The 26,763-nt window shown below is 40.9% G+C and overlaps 1 protein-coding gene across 3 annotated transcripts in view; it reads right to left on the minus strand.

Moving 5' to 3' along the window:
- EPHA3 (EPH receptor A3) overlaps window positions 1-26,763 on the minus strand; it is a 305,552-nt gene that overhangs the window by 190,932 nt on the left and 87,857 nt on the right. For all 3 annotated transcript variants that reach the window (XM_078848068.1, XM_073305634.2, XM_073305645.2), the window contains exon 3: window positions 14,020-14,680. In XM_078848068.1, coding sequence (XP_078704194.1) covers window positions 14,020-14,680 — 661 coding nt within the window. The remainder of the gene's footprint in view (window positions 1-14,019; window positions 14,681-26,763) is intronic.

Here is a 26,763-nt window from a genome sequence, read left to right on the forward strand (position 1 = left end):
TTCCGGTTTTAGTGACACTCAACAAGTCAATTAAGTCCCACAAGTTTAAAATGGATACCACTCAGTCTACCAGGGGATTTTCCTAACGTCAGTGGACTTGAAGGAGACATTTCTCCAAATTGCCATTCTTCTCACAGATGGTACTTTAAATTTGCATATGGCACTTGGCACATGCAGTATGAAGCCCTTTTTTTTTGGCAGGACCACTGCTGCCAATATTCACAAAGCGCCCAGTGGTAACAGTGGAAAAGGGTACATCAGAAAAGGGTAAATCTTTCTCAGTGATGTTCTGTTAAAAGCCCCCTCCCTATAAAAGTCAGTCAGAAGCCAACAGAGAGTACACTGCCTTTAACAACATGGGTTTATAATAAAACTGGATAAAAGCCAACTCATCCTAACATAGACAACAGAACAGCTGGGGTTTGACTGGACACCTCACTCTGAAGGGCATTCTTCTCCAAAGACAGGCAGGCATGGATTTTGGAGCAAATGTACAAAATCCTTCACCATCTATACTCTTGCGTGAAGGACTTAAGTCAACTAGGCATGTTCGTTTCATGCATATACCTACTCCCATGGGCAAAGTTTCACCTCGGGTGTCTCCAGTACTATCTTCTGAGCTTCCCTACTCACATTCATAATTTCAGCCCTTGCACTGTAAGACTTTCCTCCACAGGAGAAAAAACAAAAACAAAAAAACCAAGCGCAAAAAAACCTCAGATGGCAGAACTGTAGAGAGACACCATAACAACAAATACCAGTTTGGAAGGATGGGGAGCTCACACTATTTAACACATGGTACAAGGTCAGCGCTCACACATGGAATCTCACTACACCATAAATTGTTTGGAAATGTGAGTAATTCACCTAGGCATTCAAGCACTCCTCCCTACCTTAAACCCAGACGCATACCTGCATTCACAGACAACACTACTAGCATGACATATGTAAACACACTAGGGGACACCTGGTCAAGCTTGTTACAAGCAAAAGGTACATCCTTCCTCACGCAAACTGAGAAAGAAATTCTGTCAGTCCAAGCCATGCACATCAACAGAAAACTGAATGCAATGGCAGATTGGCTCAACAGCAGAATCATGGACCAGAGGAGCTGTGGCTCTATCAGAGGGAGTTTGATCACATAGTCCAGACTTTTAGGAGAACAACTTGGAATCTCTTTGTATACAGTTCCAATTCCAAAATGAATAATTTCTATGCCAGGAGGAGAGATTGTTGTGCCAGGAAAATCGACACTTTCTCCCAGGTATGGCCAAAGGCTCTCTCCTTTTCCCATACCAACATACATTATCCAACAGGCTATAATGTTTTAGCTGCACTGCACTGGCCTAGATGTCCTGGTTTTCAGACCTCATGGAGATTTCTGCAGTCCACTTTGGATCTAGAAAAGGAGTACTTGTGGCACCTTAGAGACTAACCAATTTATTTGAGCATAAGCTTTCGTGAGCTACAGCTCACTTCATCGGCTCATGAAAGCTTATGCTCAAATAAATTGGTTAGTCTCTAAGGTGCCACAAGTACTCCTTTTCTTTTTGCTAATACAGACTAACACGGCTGTTACTCTGGAACTTTGGATCTACTATCTCATGGCCATCCGGGCTACTGCAACCTGGCATCTCTGAAACTGACTGCCTGGTTACAGAGAGCTCAGTTTAACTAAACAAGGATATACTGATGACAGGATTTCAACCCTAAATTTCCACTGATTCTCGGTATACAATAATATGTAGAAGATTTGATTATTGGTGCACCTGAAGAGGATACGCAGCAAGATCAGCTTTGGTCAAATTACTCCTAGAATTCTTACAAACACGTCTCTTCTATGGGACTACAGTACCACACATACAGAACTCAAGAGTCAGTTATGTTCTGAATTCTGGCAGGGGTCATTCTCCCTTATCCCAAAATCCTCACATCCAAAAAAAATCCTCAAAGCTACCGGCCTAATGAGATCTCTTCCTATTTAGTGTAACTTCCTGGGATCTTTCCCTAGTATTGAATGCACTCTCGGGTACGCCTTTCAAACCCCTGTCCGAAGTGTGTCTATATTTCCTGAAAAAAAATCACTTTTTTTTAGGGGCCATAACATCCCCATGACCACATGAAGGGTCTCAGAGTTGGGAGTCCTCTCTCATCTCCCTCTACACTTTATTTTCCACAATGACAGGGTGATACTAGGAACACACCCTTCATTCATCCCTGAGATAAATTAATTCTTCCAACACTCCCAGAAGATTTTGCTCTGCTACTTTTGCCCACATCCAGCCTACTCTCCCAAAAAAAGAGCATGGCACACCTTAGACACCCAGAGAGCAATTACAATCTACATCAAGGGAACAAAACCCTTCAGAAAAACACTCCACTTGGTTCACTCTAACATACCACACGGTTAGGAGACAGAAAACTTCCAGGTCCTCCACAGCAAGATCTATTAGTTGGGAAATTTGTGACACACAGAAAGCCCAGGGGAAAACTCCTTCATTCAAGATTGAAGCCCATCCTATGGGGGCAATGGCTGCTTCATTGGCCAACAGGTCCAATACACCATGTGAACAAGTGTCCAGGGCATCTCTGCATACATTCACCAAATTCTACAAGTTTGATATATTTAAGTTGAGTGAAACAAACCACAGCTCTCTCTCAGTTCATGGGATTGCAGGATACTGCTACAAAAATCCCATCCACCTTGTGGACCCACCCCCTACAGTGAGAATGAGAAAATTTGTCTTACTCACCTGAAGATCTCATTTTGGTAGGAGGATTGGTCCATAAATTCATCCAACTGCATATTTTACATCTTCTTCTTACTGGAGGTTAATTTTCAACAGTGTTGCAATGTCTCTCCCCCCACCCTTTTAGGGAGAGCTGATGGAAAACAGGGTTCTTACATTTAATCAATGTCCTTTGGGTTCATCTCAATTGATATGCAAGTTTTTTCCCTTAGGATACACAGTTCTTCTTAGTAGTAGCAGACATGTGTGAACAACTTAGAATTAGGCAATGTTATCTGTTATTGTTAATATGTGTTGAAAGAGTATTTTATTCAGATATGACAGTTATTAGCTTTGAGACTCTCTGGAGGGGTTCCTCATGTGGAAAAGTTATCTGGAGAGTCATCCCAGCCAATCAAAAACATCTGACTCTGCCTCGTAAAGTAGGGGAGACTGAAGAACTGATCACTACTGAATTTGTGGACTCATTCCTCTACCATAATGAATTTTTTTCAGGTGAATGAGACAAAGTTTCTCTATGTCTATTTCCTTTTTCCATTTTACTCCATCAGCCTCAAGCAGGGAGACTCAGCAGCCTGCTCCTTCGTCCTTCTTACCCTTAGAGCACGAGGGAAGGGATCCTCTATTGCTAATTAAATGTTAATGACAAGTGTAATTATCTTACTCTATTCCTCCTGTTCCCCCTAACCTGTAAATGCTCATGCAAGGTTTTGGACTAACAACCTCACAACCAAATCTCACCTGAAGTCAATAGCATTTTGGTTACAGGTCTGAGGTCTTCATTTGATTCATGGAGCAGACAGAGCATCTGCAGTGGCAGTTTAAGATTTCCCAAAACTTCCTCCTGCTAATATGTCTCCCATCCGACTTCACAGTCTTATTTTCTTTCCAGTATGAAAACTAGATTTAGAGATGGAATGGCTATTTCTCTCTCATTTTCTTCACGGATACACCTAGAGTTCTCCTCAAGTGGCAGTCTCAGAGCCCTGAAGTTGCTTTTATTTTTCATATAAGTCTTCCAGAAACTGAACCTGGAAATTCCTAAAACAGATTTGAAGAACTGCTTGTTAAAATAATTGCTTATACCTGTCAGCTCATTATTATGATCATGTTACAGAAAAAGGGCTCCAACAGCAGGATTTTATATCCTGTAGACTTTCCGAGAATTCCAGTGGTTTCACAACCTGAAAGAGAACTTTTTAACAGCTGGAGATACCTCCATTTAATTGGTCCTACCTCACATTCCAACATTTGCTTGCATTTCTTTGTACAGTAATCATTAATACATTATTCAGTTCAGTATTAAAGCATATAAGTAATCTTTAGTTTGTAACCAAGTGTACATTATTTTTAAAAAATACATCTCTACACACCCAGATAAAAACATTTTCCCCCTTCAGGGAAGAATAAGCTTTGTTATAAAAGAACATGTAGAAAATAACTCTGAGGCGCCAATTTAGAAAAAAGCTTCTAAATGTGTATGGGTAATTTTACATGTACTAACAGATGCACATGCAGATTGCAAAGAATGCCTGCAGAGAGAGGATCTGCATGTTAAAATCAGATCAAATCCTTAAATTCTATGTTTGCAAATGATTGTATGCAGAGAACGGTGCAAGTACATTGTACATAATTTCTGCTGTATTGCACTTCATCCATCATTTTAATTCGATGACTGCTGTTAATTCACATATCTGCAAACAGATGACCGTTTCATAGTATCTTAATTGCTTTATCAGTGGTTATATTCTGTGAATAGAGTAATCAAGTGATGCAGAAGTGTTCTCATTTTTCTTAAAGTATGAGATGTAAAACTGTTGTCTTGCACACTCATACCATATATCTTCATGATATGTTATTAGAAAAAATATGGCTTCAGAGAGCAAAGAAAAATATGGCATTTCTCTTTGAGATTGAGAGCTGGACACTTGTGGTTTATCTTTTCTATCATTCTCTTCCCAACAGAGAGTTGTGAGAAATCAAGGGGGGCGTGGGGAGCGGGGGACGGGGACAGAGAGACAGAGCATGCCCAAAACTGCAAGTAGTTCCATATGGGCTGATGCCTGTAGCCTATACAGAGTTCATTAATGGATGAGCTATACTCATGTTTAACTTTATTTTATTCACATGCTTAACTTTAATAGAATTTAAGCATGTGCCTGAAATCAATGGGACTTAAGTGGATACTTAAATGCTTTGCTGGACAGAGATGGACCAATGAATGTAGGCCATAATGTAATCCCTCCCTAATGCAGTAAGTCTATTTGCGAGCTTTGAAGCATTATTTTGTGAAACAGTAATATGTTTGTACTAACAGCAGGTTGGACAGGGATATGATGTATATAATTTTTTTTAAATATTTTTTTTGGTTAGCTTATAATGTTACTACCGATCCACTATGTGCCATCGTACATCATTGTCAAAATTTCAACAAAGAAAAAAAATCATTCCAGCAAGAGTAACACATGATACATTCAATAAGCAGTACACTTGACCAGAAACACAAAGGTTGGAAATACCAATGGCAAGGAAAACTGAGTTATTTCAACCATATCGTTAAGCAGAATTGTCCCATCTCATTTATGCTGTTATTCAGGGTTGGCATATTGTCAGCCTTTACCATGTTTTTTTCTTCCCTTGTTGAAAATGAATCTTCCTTTCAAAGAGCAGCTGTTCTAAATTATCACATCAAATTTTAACCTTACAGTAGACAAGAGTTGAACCTACAGATACATGATAGTGACACATTTTGCCCCTATGACGCTGGAAGTATTTGTACTTGTTTGTGTCTAAGCTTCATTTGTGTTTAAACACAAGACCTGAGTGTGGGTTTTTTTCCCCTTGACATACCAGGTATACTGATTTACATGGCATATAATGTTGATAAGCACTCAGTGCAGAAACTACAAACAGTGAATTCCTAATCACTCTGACTCCTCTAACAAGTGTGTTAAGACTAAATCATTCTGGATCAAGATTATGCCATTACGGACCAAATACTGTTCAATGCAATTTCAAAGCCAAGGAAAGTGAACCATTATGGATAAAATTTTGATTATCCAATTTGTAATGCAGAGTAACAATCAATTCTGCAATTTTGCTTGCAGTCATAAACGTTCAATAAAGTCTGATATCAATTACTGGTTATTTAGATGTCTGCCAACAGCCTGTTTTGACAACATCCTGTACTTCAAGCTGAGGAGAAGCAGTCATATATATGATTCTCAACTACTCATACTCATCTTTCAAGATGGTTCTTACTTTAAGAGCATTTTCCTCAAATGTTACCAAACTTACACTTCTCATTACAATTGCTCTCTATTAAAGTCTAGTACCAGCTGTCAGTTGTAATGCAAACCCCTATTAGCCTTTATAAGTTCCTCTCCGGAACTAATAAGGGATTGTCAAATAACTCTAAACACAGGCACAAGTGGTGAAGAAACTGCTGGGTGGGAAGCAGGAGAAGGGGACTGCAAAGTGTTCAATGAATTCAAACTGACACTACAATCTTTGTGTAACTATTAACGAAATCTTACACCTGAGTACCCAAAAGCTAGTGCAAGGTAGAAAGCAAGGGGGGAAAAGTCCCTCAAAACCAAAAAAAAAAACCCAACAACACTGAAAAAAAAAATCTTGTGAGAGCCAACAAGGAAGCAAAACCATTAAAATGAAAAAGGCTGAGGAAATGCCAGCAAGGTCCCTTATGAGCCCTTATCATACATAGCTGAAAAACATTTGCAGCAAAAACCCAAAAGCAGATGCTTTGAGGATATCTTGTACAGTATCAAAATCAGAAACAAACTGCAGGTTCACAAATAGGAACCAAATGGTCCTCAGATACCCCTTAATTTTCAAGCAGGGGCTGGGATGTTCTAATTTGTGTGCCTTCTCTTGCTTAAAACGTTTCATTACTAGAGATGCATGTTACAGAGTGAACAGTGGCAGTTCACAGACATAGAAAATCACCTTCTGTGACAAACATAAATTTGAGTTATATAAATGTACAGTACAATTTTCCTATTTTAAGTTGCACTAGGTGCACTTCTTAAAATATTGCCTTTTCTGTGCATGCACAATTGTGTTTCCCGCTAGCTTGAAGTGCACTCTGAAAATCCAGCCCTGAGTATCAGAATTACAAAATATATAGACACTGCCCTTTTACACATCATTTTGGAGGGAAATATTAGAATTTAAAAATGTTCTAAGATAAGATTATGATTTGGTCTGTTAGTACCAAAAATGATTATGTAAATAAAAGTAAATAAGCACAGAATCTTTATAGACATTTTTATCACAGCTGGCAGCAAATTTGTTCTGCATTATTGAAAGGCATCATCTCAAGTAAATATACATGACTGGAACTATTCCATACTATTGACTAGAGCTAGTTATATAATACTGATTCAGTGAATTTTTCAATTTTTTTTTTTAATGAGAGAATTTTCTATTTTAGTTTTGCCCATCTACAGAACTGGTCTGATAATGTGACTAATATGTTTGCAAATTACATATTAAATTCACTTTGCAATATTTGTAAATAAGTTACCTGATTTTTTAATTATTCATCTAGCTCTGCTTATGACATTCAAATCAGAGAGGATATGATTACCATCGACTTTCAGGGAGAAGAGTTAGGCCAGTGCTGAGCACTTAGGAAAATCCTGCCTAGAGTTCTGTTCATGAACTTTTAGGATCTGAACTGAATGAGAACAGTGCATATTTCATAGTTATAAGTAATGCATACATTGTAATTTATAGTTATCTCTACGTAATGTAATTTTAGATAGATAGCAAAAAAGCTTAGCAATCCTCCTTTAAAAAATTTGGTTTTGGTGTTAAAAACAAACAACTTTTTCAAACTTAAAATGAATAACATTTCAAATTCCGGTTTCCTAATAAATGTTTATAGTGTAGGACCAGTGCTTGATTTTGTGGCTTTTCCAGATTTCTGTAAAGACACCATATAAATGCCAACTTTTGTTGTTACTGTTGCCACTATGTGATTGTGCAGTCCTAGTGTAACAACCTTTTAGTTTTTAATTAAGTATAATATGATCTTGTAGATAGGTGCATAACCGTAATTAGTAGTCTAACTTAGTGTCCCTGATTGCATCTGCAATCTGTCAGATAGTTAGCCATTTCATGGGGAAACTACTGATCTTGGCAGCATATAGATCAATAAACCTTGCTCAGAAACACACTACATGTCCCGTCTCCTGTGTGCTCCCACCACATTAAATAACTCCTAATTGCTCCTTTCCCTCCCTTCATTCAAAAATGTTTGTTGAAAGCAGGAATACAATTATTGGTAGATGAAAACTTATAATTAAGTATGCTGAGATCAAAATTGTTATTTATATTTAAACATCTCTCTCTTCAATTCCTTTTTAATTCCTCACAGTGTATGAATATCATTTTTCATAACTATACCTCAGAAATACAGTATTCATTCCTCTGAAAGAGTTCAACAAAAATGAGATTGTTCAGATTTATATAGGTAGGTTTGGCATTCTTTTCATATTTCCATGAATTGAGAGATATAAATCTAGTTTGAGACATTGCACCATAGAGCTTAAGTGTTTGAATAATTTAGTGTTGGTAGAGAAATTGAGAAAGCATTTCTGTGATAATCATGTATGTTACACATAATTTACCTTCCCCCACAACTTCCCAGTAACATTTTTCTCCTTTTACTTAAGTGGATTGTTCAGTTGAGTAAGAACTATTTGCATGAGGAAGGTTTACTGGATTCAGTCCTTCAAAGGTTTTTTTGTATTTTGTTATATAACATTTGTCTGTCGGTTGTAGCTGAAGTTTTAAACTTTATCACACAGGAAATTGACAAGACAAAAAATAAAAACCATTTCATAAATGCCTTTATACAACCTCTCAACAATTTGAATTTTGACAATGCAAAGCAAAACATTACAGTAAATCAGGATTACTCAAAAGTAGAAATCCACCATCTAAATTTTAAATTTAGGTTTATAATGCTAGCATGTAGAGGAACATGCACTTGTGTGCTTAGAGAGCCACTCTCCTCTGGCTTGTCAATTTATTTTTGTTCTACCATTTGGAAACACAATGTGTGTTGTGCTCTGAAGTGTCACTTGTTGAAAAAGTACTCAAGTGAATGTAAGTTCATTTTTACTCCCAAATGGGGACACAATTTCCCATTGTATGTTTGCAAAGTTCCCTTGGGAGACTTCCAGATTATTACATAGGTAGTTGTCAGGCTAATTTTTCTAATATTTTACCTAAATTTCCTTTTTAATTGTTTTTCATCTCATTCTTCCTAGTTATAAACCCTTGCACCTTTTGCAATTTACTTCATCTCCCTCCTTCATTTCTGGAAGAGTATAAACTTAGCATGGACCCCCGCACACACCCCAGAGTATTAATTAGTCATGCTATACACATTTTTATTATCCTCATTCATTTTTGTCCTTCTTTGGAGAGCATCCAGTTTATCTCAATCTTTCTAGTTATGAGGTACCCATAACTGATCACAATATACCAGATGAAGATTCTCCAGAGTCATATAAATGTCCACTGTATTACTGGAGAAGGACTATTTCTGTATTCTCTATCATTCTGTAGAAAAGATTCCAACTGGAGAAGACACCATCTTGGCTCTTACCAATGGAAAGGAACTGATTGATAATATGATATTTGGAACCAGTGACGCAGGGCTTAGTAGATTCACAGATTGAAGCAGCAGTGCAAAGTGTTTAATTGCAGGCAGGGCTGCCTCCAGGCACCAGCTTTCCAAGCAGGTGCTTGGGGCGGCATTCAGAATTGGGTGGCAGCCCGTGTCCCGCGGCGGCAATTTGGCAGCGACTGCTAGAGCCGCCCCTGATTGCAGGAGACCAAAATTAGAGAAACAGAATACTTTTGTGAGTAATTGTTGATAAGTGGACATATTAAAGTCCAGCCATGTAAAAGGCAGATAGGAAATCCTAAAAGATATGATAATTAAGACACAACTAAAAATTCCTCCATGTCACCAAGAAAAAAACAGAAAATGTATTTGAATAATTGGGAAGTGAGTCAAAGTTTATAAAAACAGACATTCACCTAGCTAGGTATTTATATGGCAACTATCACCATAGGATAGAGTGCCTTCATAAAAAATAGGTAAACCATTAGTTAAAGATATACATATGGTCAATATGCAGGATAGAGAATTACCAAATGAATTTGCTGTACCACTGACAACTACTTTCGAAGTGTCATGGACAACTGAAGGTAAAATTAAAAAAAAAATAAGTACAGCTTGATTAGATGATGACTAAGTGTGGAGAAATGAGAACAGTCTACAAATATTTAAAAGGTGCCAACACCAAAAAAAGGAAAGGAGTTATAAAGCATACTGGAAAGGGGCATGACGAGGAGAATGGAGGACGAAACTAAGAAAGAGAAATATCAAGATGACTAGCAGGAAGAGTTTTCTAACAGAGAGTTCTATTAGTGTGTGAAATAATATCACAAGGGGAAGTGGTGGAAGCCACCCATCACTTGGGACATTTAAATGCAACATATAAGCAAAATTACAATAGAGAACAGTCCTTTATTGGTAGGGGACGGACTAGGAGACATAACATCTAATTTCTAAGATATCCATAATGGTCTCTTGGGAAACTTGTGCACAAGTTTCCCATAGTTCTTCATTCTAAAGAATTAAAAATTAAATGTCACTGCTTTGGAAGAACGGAGCTAGGTCATGTAATCCTTTCACACATCCATCTTCCACGTCCAGGGACTGACACCGGAAGTTCAAATCTGATTTACGGCTGAATTGGAACAAGTCAGGTGAAAATCCAGTTCTAAGCAAACATCAGAAAACTACCACAGAGTCCAACATAAAATTGGTAGTCTTTATTCAACCGAAGCCTAATTCTGTCATTGGGAAAGAGTGCTATAAGTCAAGTCCCCTAACACACTGGCAAAGTTATGTGAAGAGAATTAAACCCAAACACATATTGCTGTCCACCTTTATAACAAGCATCTCACTCAGTAAGAGGCTTCAGTAATGTTTATAGCATTCCAAGGCTCTAATCCTGCAAAGACTTACACACGGGTGTACTTTACATACCAAGTAATTTCACTGACTTTAACTGGGACTAACCACAGTGCCCCAATTCAAATGTGGGTGTAGGTCCTTTGCAGGATAAGAGCCTAAATCTGAACAGTTACCCTGAAATGGATTAAATAAGCCAAATTCCTCAACTGGACTAACTGTACATTTTCTAAAAGTGACTTTCCCTCACACATATTTGAACAAAGGTGGCTACAAGAAAGAACAAAGAAAATATGAATAAGAACAACATTTTGCTTTCCTGAAGTAAAATAAAGCCCTGATTATGCAATTGATAGCATGTAGGCAGACAGTTAGCCCACATGAAGCCCCCTAATCAATAGGGGTTTGCACTGGAGCAGCCGTAGGCTCACACACTGTCAAATGCAAGATTGGGGCCAAAAACTAAGTCAGTCAATTTGTCTGATCTTGACTTAACAACATGGAAACAAACATGAAGCAATACTTTCAAATCACATTTGTAACAGCTAAGTCCAGAGCCTGTGCCCCGAAAACTTACTCATTTCCTTGGCATGCAGTAGAAGCAAGGCTGTCTTTAAAATGTACGTGAAAAACGGTGTGTGTGCTGCTTATTTGAGGGCAAGATTGGGCCACAACATTTTTGCCAATATGAAGAGAAGTTATGCATGATGATTTCAAAACCAACCTTACGGACTCATCAGACCTCATTAGAGTACCTAATTTCATTACTAGTGACAATATTCTTCTAATGCAAGCTGACTGTGTATTTGAAAATCTGTTATGAAATCCTTATAAGAGCCAGTATTAGAGCAGAGATAGAATACAATAAAAATTGCTGGTGTGAAAGCAAATCAGAACTTCATATAGTGTTTCCACACAGGCTCAACTGGCAAAATCCCTTACATAATTAAATGTTTTTAAAGCACTCTGAAGATAAGCAGTGCTATATTATTGCTTTTCCCTCTTCAGATTATATTAAATTAATTTCAAGTAGGGGAACTATATTATTTCCAATTCCCCATTCATTCAAGCCTAGGTCTGTAACCCCATTTTGTGTCTACTCCAAACACCACAATCCTGAATCTCTAGTTCTCTTGCTGACAAGCAAAAAAAGGGCAGAAGCAGCCAAACTGAGCCAAAGTGGTCAGTTAAAAAGTATGTGAAAAATTGAACTCCATTCCATGCTTTCCAATTCCTGCTGCGGTACTGACGTCAACAGCGGTGAGGGGTTGGATTACCAACTGCTTTGAGAGTGCCACTTAAATCACACCAGGGTGAAAATATTTGACAAATATGAGTCTCGATAAAAGTTGTCAGGGCAGCAGGACATTACATGCAAAGCCAGAACAAACCAGAATGTCCCGTCACTTTTGTGAATGGTCTAATCATACAAAGCCCATTTGATGAACATATGCAGTTGAAGCCAAAAGAACAGGACAGAAGAACCTGATGCCAAGAAATGTTTGCAGTGTTAGTGTCGGCTTTTGTGTTTTAAATTCACCGTCAAAATCTGCCCAAAAAAGCAGACGCATAACCTTTGCTGACTTCAGTAGGAACAGCACATGCTTCATCTGAGAACAGAATCTGATCACAAGGGGAAAAAATATCTTTTTTTTTACTGAATACTTCATCATTCGTTCAGTTTTTTTTTTCCTGATACTTTCTGGAGTGACTGTCTTTTCATGCCCCTGTGTGACTAATTCTAAACCAAGGGCTTTTCATCATTTACAGAGACAAGGACTCTAATGTTATAGCAAGAGTATATATGGTGGTTAGAGTAATACCAATGTTTTCCCCAAACTTTTCAGGAATTTAAAATGTGGCTATAGAAGGCCCAGAGATCATGGGTGCCCGAACAATAAAACTCCAGCTCCTATTGATGTCAGGGTCTAATAGAAGAATCTAATTTGTGGGTTTTTTTAAATTTGTCTATTGGTAATTAAAGGAAAAAATAATAAAAACTTCAGCTCCTTAAGCCACCCTTTCCAAGGAAACAACACACAATGTACACTTGGTCCCTGCGGTCTCCCATCCTCCTCTCTCACATTCTGTGGGAAAGCTATTTTCGTTAGAATGGGACTCAGAATTGCATAGCTTTGGTTGCGGAATCGGAGACGGGTGCTCCCAGCTCCCACGATTTCTCCTACACATATAAAGACTGTTGGATGGCCTATGTAAAAGGAGTCTACCAGTCTCGAGGCAGTTCAAGGTAATGGTCTAAACAACAACTTATTGCGCTAGCTGTTTGCTGGGATAATTGTAATACCCTTTTTTCTAAGAGCACATTTCAAGAAGAATCATTATAACTGGCACTTTTGTTGGCACGAAGAGGCTAAGGATTTAACAGAAAAACTTTTTCATAATGAAAATGAATTACAAAATGGCATTTCCCACAAAATGGAAATTCTGAGTTTTGACCATCTCGAGTCTGTAGCGACCAGTCAAATTACTGACCAAGGCACCAAGAGACTAAAAGAAAGAACCAAGTATCTTTGAGTAAAATGCAAAACATAAAATCATAATTTCATTGAGACAGCTGAGCAAAAGTTGAAAGAAATTTGCAAATGAATCTACATTCAAATGCTTCAGTAACTTGGCTTTAACCAATCTCAAGCCCCAGTGTGTTCCATTTCTAGGAGTTTTCACTTAACCAAGGTTCACTGACTTACACGTTTTTAGAAAATGCTTTTGAGTCAAATGTTTGAGGATTCATGGAACTGTAACTTAGAATCTGCAAACATTAGTATTCACTTTGCAAGCATTTGCACACACAACCAATTTGGAACTAGAATCAATTCCATGTGTTTTCCAGGACCGGTCACAACTAACCAACACAACTCACATATCAAATACTAAACACAGAGGACTGCAAGCAATCAAGCCAGAATTAAAAAAATGCAAATACTTTGACACAACATATACATTTTAAGAAATTGTAATGGGCTGATAGAAAGTCTGTGAGAGGGAAGCAAGGCTAGATTTACTGAATTCAGTATTAGCTGTGTATTATTTACTCAACCCTAATAAATACACATGGTTAAATAACATTATTTACACAAATTAAACAAGAACTACTTTAATGAGCAATTTTGTGATCTAATAAATCTCTCATTAGCTTCTAAAAAATTAACATAAGCCAATATATGGAACATAGACAGATGGTGAAACCCTTGTTAATAACTGAACGGTGAACATGCAGTGCATTGTTACCTTGGCATTCATAGCCTCTTTCTTCATAGCCGGCATTACACAAACACTTTCCTATGGGCACTAGCCATTCGCCTTCTGTACTGCAATACATCTTGGGTGGGTCTTCCTCCTTTGAGTGATTGACACAAGAACCTTGCACCTCCACCAAGGACTGAGAGTCCATAGGTACTGTATCTGGAAACATGGCCAGGTTTTTTATAGTGAAAGGGCACTTCTTGAAGTACACTCTCACTGATACTAAGGCAACACATGCACCCACATCTTGAAAAGCCAGGTAGAAACCTTTCCTGCTGACAGGTCCCACCTCACGAACTTCTGTATTGAGCTTGAGAATTCGATCCCCAAGATCCATTTGAGTGAAGCTCTCATCAGCTGCAATAGTGTCAATCTTTGTAAACTGATGTTCTCTGAACTTGACCAAATGGTCATCATCAGACTCCATATAATATAGATTGAAGGTCTCTTTGCAAGTGCCCAGAACCAGAGGAATGCTATTACAGTCCCTCAAGGTAAACTTGAGCTCCACGTAGATTTTCTGAGCTGAGTTGCGTGGAATCCAGTTTGTTCTCAGCCAGTTGTTCTGACTGTGATCCATAACATTGCATACCTGGTAAGTTCTGATTGGTGTATAATGTTCATCAACTCCACTAATCTCTTCCCACTGAAATAAAAGAAAGAAATGTATTAAGTATACTGATTATGTCAACAGCAATAGTAATTGCATTTAGAGCTTCACATAATGATCAAACAACAAAATGAAGGGTCTGATTCCACTTTAGAAAATGGCCCTGCTTTACCCAGACATTTGATGGGAAAACCTTGTCAAACGCACACTTCTTGTTCCCATGAATACATTAAGCATACGTAGCAGTTACCATTAAGTAGTCAACATTTATCAAGTTACCACAAAGTTTTCAAGAAAATTGATAGTTATTTCCCTATACTTAGAAGTGGCAACTGTTAAATGCTGACTTTTTAAATGAGAGACACAAGGTGAGTGAGGTAAAAAAAATATTGGACCAACTTCTGTTGGTGAGAGAGAGAAGCTTTCAAGCTACACAGGCCTCTTCTTCAGGTCTGGGAAAGGTAATGTGAGTGTCACCGCTAAACACAACGTGGAAGAGATCGCTAAGGAGTTAGTACACATTGCAAGAGACCATTCAAGGTGAAGTCAGCAATTAACACCTCTGCAGTCATAGGATAAAGGAGGGTTAGTGGGCTCCAGATTGCTCTAAGGAGACATAAAAACAGCGTCTTGACTGAGTCCATGATTTTTAGTGTCTAGCAAAGAGATGAATTTAAGCTCCCCGGCTCATCTTTTAAAGGTGTTGTGGAGGTTTCCTTTGGGGACAAGGACTGAGAGGTCAGATATGGAGTGATTGTTTTATGAGAAGTGTTTGCCCACTGGTGTTTTTGTCTTTTATAATTTTTCTGTGTGAGTTCATTCAAGAGTATAGTGATGGACTGCCTTCATCCACACAGTTGTTATTGGGGCATTTGATGCACCAGATGTTAAATGGTAACCAGTGATGTCTTTTTTTTAAGGCTGATCATTGTGTATATCCTCATACTCTAAACAGTTGAAAGAGTCCCTTACAAGGTTTAAACAGACATCTCAAGAGAAATTCATGGTCTGTCATTGGCCGCTGTTGGAATTCAGTTAGTTCATAATGAAATTTTAGGACTTTAACAGTTTCTTTAGATGCCTCTCACTAAAAAGCAACCTACTTCAGAGATTTCTGTTCATTTCACTTGGTCTCATGACCCAGTCCACTTTAGCTTTGCAACCACAATTATTTAAAAAAAACAAACAAACATTAGCTTACCTTTCATAGCATCCTGATTACTCAGGTCCTCCCAGTGCTAGACAGGATTTTACACCACACTCATCACAATGGTATTTTACAAATATGGTCCCATCTTACAAATATTTTTGGATATTTTATCTAGCAAATTTATATATTTTTCCCATTTGCAAAATAGTCATGAACCAGTCCCAATGTCTGCCCTCATCATGTTAAACACAAATATTTGCAGGTTACTTTACAGAGCAAAAAAACCACCCGGGGAGTGCTCACTTTAAGTATTCTCCATTAGGCCAGGTCTCCACTACAAACTTACATCAGTAGAATTACGTCGCTCGGGGGTGTGAGAAATCCATCCCTCTGAGCGACACAGTGATACTGGCCTAACCCCTGGTGTAGACATCGCTATGTCAATGGGAGGGTTTATCCCGTCGACAAAGCTGTTGCTTCTCTTGGAGTGGATTAGCTCTCTCATCGATGGAGTAGTACCTTCACTGGACCACTGCAGTGGTGCAGCTGCACAGGGCAGGTCTCCCGCTGCAGCATTTTAAGTGTAGACCTGCCCTAAGTCACTCAGCATGTGTGACTGGACTCTTCAATACCCCAGTATTTTTTCTGCTCCCTGAATGGATGACTATAGCAACTTTTTAAATGAACAAAAGCAAGCGGTGAGCAGCTCTTATTGGTATATTAATACTGTTTGCAAATGACTAAGAACACTGCATTCCACCAAAACATTAAGCAAACAAGAATTTGGACATGCAAATGTTCACAAGTATTGAATAATAAGGAGTATAAACAGGACTGAACTTTGAAGATATTTGTTTGAATTCTTCAGCATTGCTAACCAACTTTTTGTTTCAATACAGGACAAGCTCTAGGACATCAACACCAACATCAGGCTGCTGCCATGCAGCATGCACTTTACGCATTATTACAGTCACCATGGACAGGTTCTTGATTGCTAGCAATTTCAGAATATCCATCAACCGAAGAATGGAGCCTGACTTATGTGAAAGACTCAGAGGAGTGAAGTTGTGGAATAGCCTTCCAAGGGAAGCAGTGGGGGCAAAAGACCTATCTGGCTTCAAGATTAAACTCGATAAGTTTATGGAGGAGATGGTATGATGGGATAACATGATTTTGGCAATTAATTGATCTTTAACTATTCATGGTAAATAGGCCCAATGACCTGTGATGGGATGTTAGATGGGCTGGAATCTGAGTTAGTACAGAGAATTCTTTCCTGGCTATCTGGCTGGTGAATCTTGCCCACATGCTCAGGGTTCAGCTGAATGCCATATTTGGGGTCGGGAAGGAATTTTCCTCCAGGGCAGATTGGAAGAGGCCCTGGGGGTTTTTCGCCTTCCTCTGTAGCATGGGGCACGGGTCACTTGCTGGAGGATTCTCTGCACCTTGAAGTCTTTAAACCATGATTTTAGGACTTCAATAGCTCAGACATAGGTGAGAGGTTTATTGCAGGAGTGGGTGGGTGAGATTCTGTGGCCTGCATTGTGCAGGAGGTCAGACTAGATGATCATAATGGTCCCTTCTGACCTTAATATCTATGAGTGTATGAGACTAACATTTTAAAATGAAAACAAAACAGAAAACCGACAGACAAAATACACCCAACCTTGAGACTTATAAATTACCTGTTACAACTCCCAAACCTATTCTTATAGTTTTAAAGGGGACTACATGTACACACGGGAATACAACCAGTGATGAGCTGGAGCCGGTTCGCACCGGTTCACGCAAACCAGTTGTTAAATTTTGAAGCAGTTTTAGAACCGGTTGTTAACTCGCTTCCCTGCATGGGGCGCTGAGGCTTTGATGGGCTCTGGCCAGGAAGTGATGCAATTCCTCCTCCGGCCGCCGGGGGCGCTGCACTACGGGAGCCATGTAGGCTGCCGCCTGGCCCTGGGCACAAGCCCTGTTGCTGCTGCTGCTCCCCTGGCCCTGGGGCTCCCAATGCTGCCTGGTGGGTCCCCGGCTGCTCTGCTGGGCCTGGGCTGCGTCCTGCTGCTCTCCCCGTGAACACCCACCACTCTGCCTGCAGCCAGCCCCCGTCTCCAGCCAACCCCTGCTGCATGCACCCCCTGCCCTGCCCGCAGCCACCCCTGTCTCCAGCCACCCCCACACCCTCTGCCCTGCCCGCACCAGCCCCTGCCGCACCCCCTGCCCTGCCCGCAGCCAGCCCGTCTCCAGCCAGCCCTGCACCCCCCTGCCCTGCCTGCAGCCAGCCCCTACCTCCAGCCAGCCCCACATCCCCTTGCCTCCAGCCAACCCCGCACCCTCCTGTCTCCAGCCAGCTCCGCACCCCATGCCCTGCCTGTAGCCAGCTCCGCACCCCCTGCCTCCAGCTAGCCCTGCCCCACACTCCTGTCTAAAGCTGGCCCCACATCCACTGGTGCCCTGCAGTTCCCAGGGCAGTAACCCTGCACACCTGCTTCAATGAGGGGGGCAGGGAGCAGCTGGGACCCACACATGTGCACACCCTAGGGTGACCAGTCAGCAAGTGTAAAAAATCAGGACGGGGGTGGGGGGTAATCGGAGCCTATATAAGAAAAAGACCCCAAAATCGGGACTGTCCCTATAACATCAGGACATCTGGTCACCCTAACACACCCCCAGGGAGTGGCGGGGACCCACACATGTGAAACAGAGCTCATTTCTAGTTCAGGCCCATCTTTTTAAAAAAGAACTTTAGGCAGGGTTAACATACATCCATATTTTCCCAGACAGGTCAGGCTTTTTGGTTCTTAAATCGCCGTGCAGGAGGGGAAATACGGACATATGGTAACCCTGTTGGTACAAAAAATACATACTGGGGCACATCCCTTAAATCAGAACTTTTTATAGGGAACCGGTTGTTAAGATTTTGGCAGCTCATCACTGAATACAACTGTTGTCATACTGAAGTCTGGCTGTTTTTAGCTGTTACAGAAATTCACCTCACATATCACTGTCACTCTTAGAGATACACACAACACATTCAAAAATGCAAACCCTATGTCATGCCAGCAATCTGATGTAATATAACTGGGGAATACTCAGTCCTAAAAAAGAGCTCCTGCATGGTACAAATTTTGGAATGTGTGAAGTAGATGGAAGTAAATATTTTCAGAGGGACCACTACTATTCTTCAGGACAGATCGTATTTTTTTTCCAAAGAAGTGCCTTCCTCAGTGCACCCACATCAGTGCTGCCTTTAAGTTTTGATTCTGATCAGAATTCGTCTGATACAGCATCTGCCATCCAATGATCTCAACGTATTCCATGGTAAACATTAACTCACTAAGCTTCACAAATAGGGTTGCCAGGCATATGGTTTTCGAGTGAGGGTGGGGGAGAGCAAGTGATGTAGGGAGGGGGATGTAGTGAGGGGGTGGGGCTTTGGAGAAGGGGGGGGGGCAGGTGTTCCGTTTTGTGCTATTAGAAGGTTGGCAACCCTACTTACAAAACCCTTGTGAGACAGGGAAGTATTATCAACACTTTACAGATGGCAAAACAGTCCCAGAAGGGTCTATTGACCTTTCAGAAGTCACATAGAAAGTCAGTGGCCTAGTCAGGAATAAAAACCAGCAATTGTTAATCCCAGCTTCCAGTTCCATTAAGCACATTCCAGGGCTTCTAAGGGCCTGTCTACATGAGAACATGGCATGGGTTTAATTTAAGATATAAGACACTATTAAACCAAACTAAAAGTGTCCACATAGAGGTTTGCACTGGATTAACTATATCAGTTTAAAAGCAGCTTTAAATTAAACCAGTGCAACTTACGTATATGGACAAACACTAAAAGGAAAAAACTATTTATATGTTACTCATCAACTCTTGCACTTTAACTATGAAATGTAGGGTTTTCAGAACAAAGGTCAATTATTGAAATTTCTCAAGATTAAATTAGATAGGATGATAAATAACAGTTACTAACCTCTATAGTAACTGGAGTTCTTCGTGATGTGTGGTCCCTATCTATATTCTTCTCTGGCATTGTCATGCACTCCACACGCCTGAGACAGGGTAATTTTTGCTAGCAACATCCATTGGTCCTCTACTACACTCTTCCTCTCCTTATGCTCTGGACCAAGGGCATAAGGAGCAGTGCAGAGCAACTATCTTTCCATTTCCTTCTCTGCCACGAATCATGAGTGAAGGATTGAGACAGAGGAGAAGGAGTGCAGGAGGTGGAATACAGGTAGGGAGAACACATCTCAAAGAACTCTAGTTACTGTACAAGATAAGTAACTTCTTTTTCTTCTTCAAGTGATGGTTCCTGTGTATATTCCACTATGGGTAACTGACAAGCAGTACCTACTACATAGGAGGGTGTGATGCACTATGTGGCTGTGAGGTGGATCGCAGCTCTCATGAGTCCAGTCAAAAAAAATTTCTTGACAGGAGGCTGGGAAGGAGGAGTGTTGTGTTTGTTTCTCTGCACCTCTGCCACTTTTGTGGCAGTTCATATCCCCTTTGGTGGTAGAAGGCTTGTGGTACTTGTGAGGCTGCCTATGACACTTCTTCTGTGTCTCCATATATATCCCCAAGGAGCAGAGGGTCACCCCTTGAGTCTTTAATTCAGTCTTTTCATTAAATAAGCTATTTCCATCAAATCCTCCACAGGGGATTGAACTTCCCTGGGGAAGCCTGAGGAATAAAGTCAGGATTTGCCGAGCATAAGAATGCAATCACCATTGATCCTGAGGCTGTCATCCCCTATAGGGATGTTCTAGCCACCAATTTACCCTCCTTGATAAGGGCTTGAAATTGTTCTCTATCCTCCGAAGTCAACTTGCCTCTGAATTCTGAAATCTTACAGCAGTTCACAAAATCATACTTTTACAGCAAGGCCTGGTAATTGCCTATTTGATGTAAATACCTTCCTTCTGAGGCGGTCCAAATTTTTGGCCTCTTCATCTGAGATGGTGGACCTTGGGAAATGTTGTCCACCCCTTTCAGTGGCATCTTGAACCACCAAAAAAAGTGTGGGGCAGGATGAGTGAACAAAAACTCTGCTCCCCTGGCTGTATCAATTCAGGATATTGCATGGACAGCTCCCACGATGATCATTAAGACCAGTGAGGAGGCTCCAGCATTGGGTAAAGTGGTCCCAAAGAGATAGGTTACCAACAGTCCAAAGGGGGTACCCCATCTTCTAAAGTCAAGGTAGGTCCCAGGAGATTATGGCTCCCCTACCTGGACTCCCATCTCTGAGTGGAGATGATACTAGTCCCTCCCAATGTCAGATTCACCCAAAGAGGAAAATGTAGGTTCCATTTGTAATGGTGGTGCCATCAGGACCATTGTGATGCAGAAATGCCAGGACTGGCAGAAGCGGGATTGACTTCTGTCATAGTGTTCGTGGATCGATGGTGTCAGCATCTTCCTTGTAAGGACCAGATCTGATAGGAGGGGAGATTCTGGATCCTGACGGATGACATTTATCCCCACTCAGAGAAAGAGAGAGAGAGAGAGAGTGTGTGAGACTGCGAGCAGAAGCATGCCAGCCCTTGGAAGCTGATGTCTGCTTCTGCAAGCATGATGCTGCATGTGGTTCTTGGTGCTTGCACTTTGTCACTACTGATAGTTGTCCTGGCCTTGGCTCATGTCTCTCTGTGCTCAGTTTCAAAGGTTCCACTCCTGTCAATGGTGCCAATATAGAGGCACTCAATTTTTGAAGTCTGCAGATCAGTATAGTGACCCTTATGGACTCTTGATCCCCCCAGAACTGGGTACAGAGACACTTTGACTTGGAAGGTGCTGGTGAAGAAGTTCTCCACTTAGAGGTGGATCTGGAGGGGGATTTCTCTTTAGGATTTTGAGAGGGCTTTCTACCCTTATGGTGAGCCTGGGAGACAGAGTCTCTGGCTCTACCCTTGCTTACCCCTGTATCAGAAGTGGTAGTGCTCGTGGCTCACTCCTCAATACCTCTGTCCAGTGTACGGGGGGTGGGAGGGAGGTCTGCCCAGCCCAGATCAGACTGGGGCCTCAGGGCACTCTCCCTGAGATGTCCACTAAGTCTGAACTCCTGTGCTTGCCAGGTTCGGCTGGGAAAAGAGCAGGAGATACTACAGTTAGTGGACGTATGAGCTTCTCTGGGGCGGTATAGGCAGCTCTAATGGTTGTTGCTAAAACAGGAAGGACCATGGGCAGGAGATTCAGCTTTTGAAGCAAGAATCCTGAACATAACCGGTGTCCCGTACCAGGGAGTGTGCAGAGGAGAGGAAGCTTGGAAGGAGGGGTTCCCAAAACCTTTAGCTAAACTAACTACTAAAAACTAAGAACTAACAACCAATATTTATATTTACAATATTTACGGATTAGAAGTTGAAGGACCAGTCTGTGGACACTGGAGGGTTCCATCTCAGACCACTACCTGGTAGAGGTAGAAAGGAACTGGAGAGGCAGGCAGTCAGCACCACCTCTGATACCCTCAGTCTGGAGCACAAGGAGAGGAAGGGCACAGGTGGAGACCAATGGACATTGTTAGCAAAAGTCTTCTGGACTCAGGTGCATGGAGAGCATAAATAGCCACAGTGGAATTCACACAGGGACCAGCACTTTCAAAACAACAGGTATTTTATCTGGAAATTTAAAGTAATTCACAATGATTTACAACTGATTTATTTACCATTGTCTGCATCAATATATACATTAATATACTTACACTTCCTATGGTAGATACAAACAAAAATAGGAACTCTATTTGCAGAATTAGAATTGCTCAATAGAAGAAGAATTTTATTGCAGTAATTTCATTGCAGTTTCCCGAACTCTAACCCAACAACTTTCTAAGTTGCCAAATTTACACAAGCACTTGAATGTAGACATATTAATTATATGAAAAAGCAAATAGCACCATCTTCTCCACATAGACAACTGCAAAAAGCAATTATCACTTCATTAATTTGTAATGAAGACCAAATTGCATGAAATGATTGCAGATTGCCATTTCAGTCCAATTGCTCCAACAGGAAAGCTCCAGATACTGAGGCATTTCTGAATAAAGAGCCCAATCCTGCTTCTGTTGAAGTTAACAGAACGTTTGCCATTGACTTCAATAGATACATGATTGGGCACAAACAAGCAGCGTTATGAGCCCTAAATTACACTCTTCATGCAAGAGACAAGGTGGGTGAGGTAATATCTTTTATTGGTCCAACACCTGTTGGCGAAAGGGACACACTTTTGAGCTCCATAGAACTCTTCTTCAGTTCCGTGCAACTCTGAGTCTTGTCTCTTTCACCAACAGAAGCTGGTCCAACAAAAGGTATTACCCCACCCACTTTGTCTGACTTATATCCTGGGACCAAAATGGCTACAACAACTCTTCATTCAATATATTTTTCCAAAAAACGTAGCGGCCAACCTCACATGATAAAACTCATGCATCAGCGCCCCCCCCCCCAAAACATAAGAGTATTGTAGTGGGGCAGTTACCCCGGTCCTGGAAAACAAGGTTAAAGGCTGATTGGGGAGGCAGCCACAGCTGTGGCTGCACCCAATCAGGCCACACCTGGCCCTGTTATAAGGGCTCAGGGAGGAGCTGTGTCAGTCTCCAGCCCTGGAGGGAGAAGGGCCTAGCTGCCTGGGAGCACAGGGTACCGGAAGCAGAACAATACTGGGAAAGGGCAAGAGGAGCTGGGGAGCTCCAGCCTGGCAACTCCCCAGGCTGAGGCCTTGGTAATGGCCTAGGGAGGTACTGGGGCTGCAGGGAAAGGCAGCGGACCCCCTTACCAGTGATGAGCGGCCATTACAGACTGCAGTTTGCCCCAGAGAAAGGGGGCTAGAGGATGATTGGCAGTAGCCACTGAGGTAAGGTGGCTATAGAAGGTTGGGGGTTCCCCTGGGAAGGGAGACCCAGAGTGTGGGAGTACTGCTGGGGCAGAACCCTGAGGTAAAGGGCACCGGGGTCCAGGAGGGACATGGGGGCCTGAGGCAGGTGAGACACTGGCCAGCAGAGGGCGCTCCGAGAGCTGGAATTGAGCTAATTCCCTAGGCAACCAGCAGGAGGCGCCACACCAGTGAATCTGTGATCTGCTACAAGTATCTTAAAATAATTATAGATTTTAATAATAATAATTTGGAGTTCTTTTTATTTGCATTCTGACTTTTGCACCTTTAAGGTTCACATATTCAACTTTATCTCTGGTTTCAGAGTAGCAGCCGTGTTAGTCTGTATCCGCAAAAAGAAAAGGAGTACTTGTGGCACCTTAGAGACTAACACATTTATTTGAGCATAAGCCATCCGATGAAGTGAGCTGTAGTTCATGAAAGCTTATGCTCAAATCAACTTTATCTCTGCAACCATGAGGGCTGGAAACTTTCATTTTAAGAAAAAATAAATAATGAAGAATAAGATTCTGGTATATTCACATGATTCCAGCTTTGAGCAAAAAAACATGAGATTCAAAATACAATTACATAAGTTAGCAATATTGAATAAATGAGACAGCTGTTCTCAGTACTAATTTTACTCAAATGAAGAATAGCACAGCCACATTTGCTATGACATCTAATCCTATGAAGGCATATATGCATAATTTATAGGGGCCTTTTTGATCAATCATATCCTACGGGACTTCTCATGCACAAGATTGCTCTGAACATGGCTAATCCCAAGGCCCCATGTTGTTTGACTGTTGCTAAGTGCTACATTCATGCCCTACTTCATACCATCAGAAAAGTGAACAAGTGAGCTCTCTTTAACGTAAAGGTCACTGAGATATAAACCATCACCCTCCCTCCAGAACTGCAGTTGTAGTACTCCCTTTATGATGTACTTGAGCTCTGTTGGTATAGAAACAGATCAGATAATGCTCAAATAAATCTAGGTCTCCTAAAATGCAGCACCTTTTGTTGGCAACAGCAAATGTACTTCTATTTTTTATTGTATGTTAACAGATAAAATAAATAGTTACCTGAACCTTTAATAACAGTAAATGGATACTTTAGCTTGGTAGGGAGAGGTAAATGCCACTGGAATATTTTCTGATTACAGATCTTGTTAGAGGCTAAGTATCAAAGGAGAAAAAATCAAACATCCTATTTCAGGGCATCATTACACAGTCAATGTAACTTTACATGTAACGATTTACAGACTGAAATCATATTAGGAGACAGAAAGCTTAGTAAAGGGAGAGAAAAAATAGACAAATAAACATGAGATAAAGTTGCTTTCAGCTGAGGTTTGAAAATACAGCATAAAAAGTGTAGAGATACAAGAGGGCTGTTCCAGATAACAGGAACTGCAGTGGGGAAGACAGTCACTTTAGTAGTGAGATTTTGAAAAGGGCCAGCAATAAAGCGGAGAGAAGGTTAGAAAGACAAAATGAAAAAAAAAAAAGTATGGAAGTCTTTTCAAATAAAAGGACATTTTTGAACTGGACCCAGAAATGCCAGTAAATGCAGAGCCCAGGGGAGTTATTTGAGAACTGCAGTGATGAGATCACAGTTCTTTCTGTATGTGAAGTAGAGGGCAGCATTCTGACTATGCATGAGCCTGGACAGCTGGGACCTCAAGAGGTCACAGAGAAGGAAAATGCAATAGCCAATATGAGAGAGGACAATGGCATAGATGAGGATCTAGGCAGAAGTGGCAGTAAAGCAGTGGCATAGATAGAAAATGACATGGCAGAAGCATGACATGAGGAAGAAGAAAATTTCAGGTTCAAGGCAGATAGTTATAGACTGAGACAACCAGGAAGTCTGAGTTCAGGAAAAAACAGGAGACAGAGCTATGCTTGAGGAGAGCTTTGAACATGTTTTGTTGAAAGAAGGAGAGAGCCACACATTTACCTCATCAGTGTAATCAGGAAAGGTGGATGCAGAGAAGAAATTAAAATATGTCAAGAGATGTTTACAAGTATCATCAGCATAAAGAGGCCAAATGACAGGAACTTATCAACCGCATAGAAAGGCCACTCAAACTTTGGCCTCTTCCCAGCTGTCCAAAATGAGCTATTTTTGAAGTGTTCCCGTCTGAAGTTATATACTTCTCAGATGATTCCAACCTAACACCCTCGCCCAGTTATCCTACTGCCTTCGGACTGGATCACTTCTTGCCTCCTTCCCTCAAGATGATTATTCTAATGCTATTAGCATACATAGCACTGTACAGAACAAACAAGAAAGGTCCCCTTGCCTCAAAGACTGACAGTCCAACCCAGAAAAAATATGATACATTGGAAACTGTTTAGGCATGAAACTTGATGGACACACTCAACCCTGACATTTCTTTGATCCTTTCATTCACTCTTTGAATGAAAATTGAAGAAAATTCCTCATCTCAATATAAGCTGCCACCATCTCCACTGTTACATTAAACCCCTATTCTGCAATCTCACAATAAGGGTCCATTCTGAGTCAAAGAAGCAAGGTGGACAGAGAGATTATGTAGCAGTACATAGTTTCATGGCAGAACTGAAAGAGAGCTGTGGAATTGTGAGTAGGCAATTTTCTTTTAAGACAGAGGTTAGGAAAGGACCTAGAGGGGGACAACCGAGTAGAAAAGGAATGAACTGCCATTATTTACTTGTAGAATGTCCAGGCTGTGGTGGCAGTTGGGTGGAGAGGATGAGGAAGGGACTTAGTTGGGACATTGGCAAGGCAAGTGAATAGAATTTTGTATTTATATAATGTACCCAACAGTGACAGATGAGACCAAAAACTTAATTCTGGTCTTAGTTATACCAGTGTACAATCCAGAGCAACTTCATTCTCCTCAATGGAGTTACCATGCATTTACACTGGTGTAACTCAGGAGAGAATCCGGTCCACTCTGCATTACTTCTAGAATCTGTCCTGGTTGGTTTCAGATCATAGCACTGTTTGCAATACTCTGCTATTGCATCACCATTACCGTAAGTGAGCAACAGCCCACTGAACAATCTGACTGAGATTTTCAAAGGCACCTAAGGGACCTGGCAGCCTA

The sequence above is a fragment of the Lepidochelys kempii genome, chromosome 1 (genome assembly GCF_965140285.1).
Source record: "Lepidochelys kempii isolate rLepKem1 chromosome 1, rLepKem1.hap1, whole genome shotgun sequence".
NCBI lineage: Eukaryota > Metazoa > Chordata > Testudines > Cheloniidae > Lepidochelys > Lepidochelys kempii.